Source organism: Acanthisitta chloris, unplaced genomic scaffold, assembly GCF_000695815.1.
Source record: "Acanthisitta chloris isolate BGI_N310 unplaced genomic scaffold, ASM69581v1 scaffold18598, whole genome shotgun sequence".
Taxonomy (NCBI): Eukaryota; Metazoa; Chordata; class Aves; order Passeriformes; family Acanthisittidae; genus Acanthisitta; species Acanthisitta chloris.
Window position 1 is genome coordinate 33,778 of NW_008688875.1, and position 7,998 is coordinate 41,775.

At 41.3% G+C, this 7,998-nt stretch overlaps 1 protein-coding gene across 1 annotated transcript in view; it reads left to right on the forward strand.

The window, feature by feature from the left end:
- The window catches only part of PDXK (pyridoxal (pyridoxine, vitamin B6) kinase), a gene marked incomplete at its 5' end in the record, with an annotated part of 19,791 nt that extends 14,493 nt beyond the window's left edge, over positions 1-5,298 (forward strand). Inside the window, 4 exons of the mRNA XM_009081210.1 lie at positions 2,256-2,367; positions 3,341-3,477; positions 4,172-4,238; positions 4,961-5,298. Coding sequence (XP_009079458.1) covers positions 2,256-2,367; positions 3,341-3,477; positions 4,172-4,238; positions 4,961-5,073 — 429 coding nt within the window. The remainder of the gene's footprint in view (positions 1-2,255; positions 2,368-3,340; positions 3,478-4,171; positions 4,239-4,960) is intronic.
- Positions 5,299-7,998: the final 2,700 nt, after the last annotated feature.

Genomic DNA, 7,998 nt, shown 5'->3' on the forward strand with positions numbered 1-7,998 from the left:
TGAAGTCACTTTGGCCTCTGTCCTTTCTTTCTGTTTATCATTAAAGCTCCTACACTCCAGGCACAACACATTTCCTATTCTAGTGTCACACAGATAAAGGAATGGTGATGGGTAGGTCTCTGTGAGCTTGCAGTGTAAGAGTGGCAGCAGCACACATGGCAAGCACCCAGAGGTTGTCAGAGCTGTGGAAATGCTTTGGTTGGGGTGAAAACCCCAGGGGGACCCTGGGGGTTAGGAACGTATTTGGATCTCTCTGTGTGCTGTCCACGTTGAGTCTTGTGCAGCTTTTCCTCATTCTCCTGGACAAATCCACAGCCTTGACAGCTGCTGTCATTGCCATACAGAGATGATAGATGGCCTGCAAATATATTGCATCGAGGTGTAAAGATTTACCCTTTCACACAAACTGAAGAAAATAAAAAGCTGTTGGGCTTGATAGTGAAGGACAAAAGAGGAATATGTTTTTATTGATGTCTTGAGAAGGCCTGAGCTCTTTGTTTGCTTGAGTAGTCGAGTGCTTTTGTAATGGACTGATGTTATTCCTTCCAGTTTGGTTTTGAACTTCAAAAGAATACAAAATATTTATACAAACTGCAGCTGCAGTGGCACCCTGGAGAGTAGCTGGGGATCTGTCAGCCCAAATGTTTGTTGTTTTATACCTCTAGCAACGTCATACAATATTGGTTGGCTACCATGGCTTCACGGCAGGAAGCAGCTACAAAGATCTCAGCTCTTTTAATTCCCCCCAGTTTTACATTACCCCACCGTGCTGGGTGAGGACGATGAGCTGTGCTTCATGCCACTAGCTGCAAACTGCAACTCACTCCTGCCATGCTCATCCTCTCCACTGGAGCCCCAGTCTGGAGGAGAACACTCTTAGCTGAGCAGCCACTAGTTCTAGATTTGCATATTTCATGAGTTTCATGTGCTGAACACTTCTGCAAGTTAGTTTTCTGACTGCCTGATTGGCTCTTATTTGTGATTAAAAAATTTCTTCTAAAGAGATGGAATTATGCTTAAAATTGGAAGCATTTTTAAAAGAATTGCTTGCAGGATATTGTGTTTTAATCTGTCTCCCCAGCTGTATGTCATATATGGGTCTGTCCTTCTGACTAATAATCCATGCTGGAATTTTTCCCCTTTGGAGGTGGTAGGAATTGTGGCATTGATTTCTGTGGTGACCTGCTCTCTTTGATTTCTTTAGCAAGATTAGTGACCACAGTGTTGTTTTCTAACATAAAATTAAATGTGATGTAATATTAATGTAGAAGAGACTAAGTCCTACAACTGGAAATAGTGGAGGTTAGGATCTTGGTGAATTGTGACCGAGAAGTGAAATTTAGTTTATTATTACCTCACAGGCTGATTACATCAGCATATGCTGGTGGATTTACTGCTTCTTTAAAACCCAACTGATGACTGTGCAAAGAGGTCTGACAGTTGAAGTACCTTGGAAGTTTAGACAAGAAAGAAAAGCAGTAGAGGATTAAAAAATAGCAGAAATAAATCCTTATCATTCAGCTGCTCATGAGTCACAGCTAGCCTGAGAGGATTTTTAGTTAAAGTCTTCTGGGAGTATTTATATTTTATCTGTGTTTCATGCTAAACTCATTACTGAAGTCATTCTTTCTTCCAGCCACTTGGCATGCCAGAAGTAGAGCATGAATGAGTTTAAGTGAGGAATAGACAGAGTGGAAATACACCTGCAAAGGTATATAGTTTACAGGTGTAAGTTGGGGGTTGAAACAGAGTGAGAAAGCAAAATTGAGACAGACACACTTGTGCCTCTGATTTAGATGCTCAAATTTTTGCTAATTCTAAAAGTAGTAGCTAAGTGTGACTGCCATGACCTGGAGTTGTTGGGTTTTCTAGCAGGTGTTTGAAGATGCCAGCTCAGGTGCATGTGTCTGTGTATTTGTTCACTTACTCTTTGGATAATATGTTCTGAAAACACAATGAAGGCCAAAACTCTGGTCACAGCTGGAACAGTATTCTTCTCAGAGGAGCATCCAAAGATAACACAAACAGATGCTTGTGTATTTTAACAAGGGTGTACATTTAAACAGGGATGTTTTGATTCCCATGTTTCAAAGTAATGCCACTATAGGGAATTATTTGGGAAGAAACTGGTTTTTCTTTTTTACAAAAGATGCCAAAATAAGGTGCTTGTCAAAAATCCTCTGTACTGTGAATGATGCTAAATTTAATCAACAGCTGCTGCAGTCACTGATTCCTGCCTTTTTGCACGTTGAAAGGTAATGGATGTGCTCCATGCCATGGGACCAGAGACTGTGGTGATCACAAGCTCAGATCTACAGGCACCTCTAGGAAATGACTACCTAATTGCTCTGGGAAGCCACAGAAAAAGTGAGTCATGAACTTCTTTAATTGTGGTTTCTTTTAGCCTCTTCTGTGCTTCTTGAAGTAGTTTCATCAGACCCATCTGTAGTGCATGGAAGAAGTTTAGATCCCTGAGTGAACAACTTTTACTGTGATATCAGGAAATGGTAAGACCAGGGCTGCTCCATGAGGGAAGACAAACTGGGGGCTGAGAGTGGTGGAAGCACAGGTAGAATAGTGCTCTCACCCCCAGGGCACAGGCCCACAGAATGAGGTGAGCAGAACAAGGATGGTGATGGCAGACAGGTCCCATGGACAGTCCAGTAATCCCTGGAGAAAGGTGAGAATCTGGAAAATCCAATCAGTAAGTCAGGACACCAGGGCTGCACACAGGTACACCTACAACACAACTTGTGCAAGGCCTGAGCTCCTGTGCAGCTCCTGGGCAAGTGGGCAGAGCTTGCATGGTGGAGGATGCCCTGGGGGAGGTTTATCAGGGCTGGTAAAGCCCCTAGTAATGGTCCTGACAAGTAGCAGTGATATAAAACGGCAACTAGGAATGTTTTCATGAAATCATTCAAAAGTTACACTCTCCTTTTAGCACACTGTTTCTCCCCTGATAGGATATAAAATATCCTTCTGTTTCATCTTTCATATCCCCTTGTGTACTGTCACCAGGATTTATTGTGTGCTCAGCCTGTCACACAGTGCTTTCAGCTGAGATGGGCACAGTTAGGAGGGATGAAAAATGATGCTGCTACCTACCTCCTCCCTCCTAAGTGAAGTAGGTACAGTATTTAAGTTGTAAATGCTATCCCAAGGTGGCCAAGGTTTGGAAGGTTGTGCCTTTTAAAACAGCTAGTACCAAGTTTACAATACTCCTTAACAGCTTCACATTCCAAACAGCAAAGGAATTCAAATCTGATGCTTTTTAAAATCCTAGTAAATGCTGTTGTATTAGTTGCTTTGTCTGGGACTTAAGTGTCTATCTGTGTTGTAGCTAAAGCAGATGGTACCAGGATAACACAGAGAATTCGGGTGGAGTCTCCTAAAGTGGATGCTGTCTTCGTTGGAACAGGAGACTTGTTTGCTGCTATGCTTTTGGCATGGACACACAAGCATCCAAATAATCTGAAGGTATGGGAGAAGTTCATAGAATCATAGAATCAACCAGGTTGGAAAAGACCTTCAAGATCATCGAGTCCAACCCTACCGTGGTCACTAGACCATGGCACTAAGTGCCACATCCAGTCTCAGCTTGAAAACCTCCAGGGATGGTGAATTATTAGTTACTCATCTCTCTGCAAGTTTAGACCCTGTTTCTTTTGTGTTTTTTTAAATAACTTTTAATCTATGACATTATATAAAGACTCACTTCTGTTTTGGCTTTTTTTCCTCACCTCAGAGGAAGAACCTCATAATTTCCCATTTGCCTAAAGAGACATTGAACAGTTGCATTTCATTGACGTGGATTTTGTAATTTTGGCAAATAAGATGTTGTTCTCCCTAGAGAGAGAGACTGCAGGCATTTTTGTAATTACTTTTATTTATCCTCACTTCATAATAAGCACTGAAAAGAATTTCTCAGATCTAATTTTCTGTTTCTTTCCCTGAAGGACATACAATCCTTGATACAGGTCTCTGGTTTATAATACCTGTTTTGAGAGAATTAAGTTAAATTTTGATTCTAAAACTGTACATTGCACAGTTGTCATCCTGTTAGTGTCACTAGTCATGTTTGCCCCTTCACATCAGTGTTTTTGAAATAATAATAACACTAAACTGGGCAGCTGAAGTTTTACTAACACCTGAATATGTTATGTTGATGCAGGTGGCATGTGAAAAGACTGTGTCAGCCATGCAGCACGTGCTGCAGAGGACCATTAAGAGTGCAAAAGGTAATTCACCCAGACCTTGTTCCTGTGTTCTGTCTGCATTTGCATCAGAAGAAACATTCCAAGAGCTCTCTGGGTTTCCTGACTACAGGAGCAGCCAGACAATTTATGGAATGAGAGCTCGGTAGTCTTGTCTGCATATTCCTTACTGTGTCCTTCAAGCCTATTTTTGACAACAACCGACTGAAGATGTCACTGTTTAGCTTGTAGTGAGGCGACAGTCAGGCTGACTGTGCTTGACTCAGCTTGGCAAAACAGTGGCAGAACTTGAGGAAGTGCTGAGTTTGACATGGAAAAGAGCTTCTACTTCAAGTGTAGCTCTCTCACTTTCCCTTTGAGTGTGTGTTTAGTATTGACACGGGTTTATCAACTAATAATAGTCTCTTTGCTTCATTGCCCATGTGAGGAGTGGGGGTTTTTTTGCCTTCTCTCCCCTTGGACTTCCCATGTCTTTCAGGTTTTAATTATTTAGGATCTGTGGGTTCTCAGAGCATGTCTGTGTGCCTTTCTAATTAACAGCAGAACCATATTTCTTTCCTGAAGAGAGGTGCAGAACAAGGGTGATGAGAACTCACTGGATCTCACACCTTGGAAGCCTTTAGCAGAGGATAGTGAGGGAGACTGGGGAGAGGAGGAACATAGAGAAAATCGTGGGGTAACAGAATAATGTAATTTGTTTCTTTTTATACTGCTGATTTTAATATGTTCTGATGTCACCTTTCTAGCACAAGCTGGAGAAGGAAACAAACCAAACTCAGCCCAGCTGGAACTGAGGATGGTGCAAAGCAAAAAGGACATAGAGAACCCAGAGATCATAGTGAAAGCCACCGTGTTATAAAGGCTGTACGTCTCCAATAACGCACAATGTATCGATGTCCTCATTTCTTTCCTGTAAATTGTAATATTTGCCTTAGATCTGTGACAGAAACCTGACTTTCATGAACTAGTGCCCAGCATAGGCAGATATCCACTCTCAAACATATGTGCTGGCCTTGCTCAGTTTTAAAAACAAAACAGTTAGTGTGCATTGAGGCATATTCCCAGGTATCAAAATGGCTGTCAGATTCACTTGGTCTGTGCAATTACCCAGGGCAAGAGAGTACAATGTTCCTGCCTTGCCAAAGACTTTAGATGTGAATTTGCTAATGGAATGCTTGACTGACTGGAAAATGTATTTCAAGACGGCATCTAGTGCCAATAGAGCTGGCTCCATGCTCCCTTTTCCTGGAGATATCTGGTTACCTACTTGGGTATTCAGTATCTCAGCTGCTATGAAACTAAGCAGGGTTAAAACTACACACAAGGCTCTGGTTGTGTGTAGGAGTACTTTGAAGATGTTTGGCATGTTCAGTACTCTGAAGTGACCTTGAGGTGTCATTATGTTTCTGAGATCTGCTCCTGTTTCTTGTCTATGAACCACTGCACAGTTTCAGTTTTCACCAGTACTGGCTGCTTATTTCTACTGTCTGTAGGTAGCCACATGATTTTCTTCCAGAAGCTGCTCCAGAAACATCTTCATTAATAATACCTTTACTCAGTAGCACTGATTAGAAGTTTGTAGTTCTACCTCCAAGGACAGGTCTGATTCTTTCTTTGGTTTTAACTAAGGACAAACATTCTATTGAGAGAAAGCAGCTCTTACCCTGAAAGCTGACTGCCCTGGTTTGTTCCTTGTGGGTGGATGTACTTACAAACTACATAGGGCACTTCCCCTCAACAATAGTGAGCACACTTGGTGGCTTGTGAGTGAAGCAGTCTTGGAAAAGTGAGTATTTTTGGTGTCCTAAGTTACATGTGTTTACCACATAGAAAATTAACTTGTTCCTAGTGTAAGTCTCTGCAGCCTATGCCAATTGGAGATGACAGAAATGTGTTATTATTAATGCATCTTGGTTTCAAAATTCTGCTTCATAAGGCTTCAAAATGGGATTCTTAATTTCAGCATCCTGTGCATCACAGCCACATACTGTACCCGTGGGGCAGACAGGTACTGAGCACTCACACTTCTGTGGGATTTCTGCAGGGCACTGAGGTTCTTGGTTCTCCCAAGGTCTAGTGTGCTGTTAAATCCAAATTCAGTTGATGAGCTTTATTTGTCTCAGACTCCGTAAGGCGATTAAAATTGCATTTCTAACTGAAGTGACATGAAAAAAACCCTTGTACTAGAGGAAAGGGGTGAGTTTTTCTTGATTACCTGAGTATGGTTAGGATGCTCACTCTTGGGTATCTCACAGATACTTTCCCTGCATCTCATCACATCTGCCTGACTTGCATAGCTTGAGAGTTTCCAGAAGAGCTGGTTTGGGGATTGCTTTGACCACTGCAGTCTTCACTTATCCCATCATTTTCACAGATTTCTGCCACTGTAAATGTTAATTGGCTTCATCTACTAGAAGACTAATTTATCCTTCATGCGAATTTTTAGGTGATTTTTTTCCAGAGTAAGATTTCATAAATGATACATTTCTGAAATGCCTCATTTTTAATCTCTTTGGAGCAAATGAAATTTAAGAGGAACACGTTTTGAAGTCAATATAAGAAGCAAACTTTAGGCTTTCACTCTCAACAGTGAATAATTTTATTTCCTCTCATGCATTTGGCATCAGAAATGAAATAAAACATTATATGACTTGAGAATTTTAAGGGGGGAAAAAAACCTAATAGAAGTTATCTACAAAGTGTGACTACTGCCTAAGTTTTTGGTAACCACTGTCATGAACTAACTTTCTAGCAATAATAATTCTGGTGATGTGAACAGTTGCTAAAATTAGCAGTTGGTGACAGAGGCAGGAGCTCGTGGCTGATATCCAGTTTGTAAAAAGGCATGAGCTATCCCAGCTGTGCATAAACACCTGATGAGAAGCAGTGAAGAAGGAGCCAAGCTCCTCTCAGTGGTGCCCAGCCAGGGGGTGACCAACAATGGGCACAAACTGAAATACAGGAAAATCCATTTAAGCATTAGTAAACTGTAATTCACTGTGAAGGTGATCAGACACTGGCAAAGGCTGCACAGAGAGGTGGTAGAGTTTCTATCCTTGGAGCTGCTCAAAACCTGATTGAACAAAGCCCTGAGCAACCTGCTGTACTTGGCCCTGCTTGTGCAGAGGAGTTGGACCAGATGATCTCCAGAGGTCACTTCCAACCTCAGCTGTTCTGTACTCTGTGAAGTACAACAAATTGCCTTTCTTTGCATCACTGTGTTTTTAAATTGAAACAAATACTGGTTTTCTCCCTGAGACACAAACTTCCAGATAGGCTAGGAAATAGGTCATACTAATATTTTGTCCCCTTTTCAGATAAGCTGCTGTTTGCTTGGGCAGTTGTGCCAGGAAGACAATTACCTTTTTTTGAGGTAATTGCTTTCAGCAAAGATATTTAAATACTGTAGCTAGTGATGCATTTCAGCAGTTGAGCACTAAGAGGATTTTAACTGTTTCTAACATTGAGGAAGGCAGTGTTGCATGTCATATTCCAAACATGACTATGAGTCTGTTTATCTTTTTAAATTAGACTATTTCATGTGGAAGTGTATAATCCCTACCATTCTCTTAGCATCAACACACTGAAGTTCCCTGCCTATATATACCATGGTCGATGCCCTTTCAGTAAGTGTGAGACAGCACAATTTTATTTTGTCACTGGAATAAATAAACCCTCACATTAGGATTGAGAGACAGGGAAAGGCTGGTTTTCTCTGAAATAAAGAAGCTTGGAATTTTGAAAACTTGCAGCTACCTTGCAGACAAGAATTGAATTGTAAACC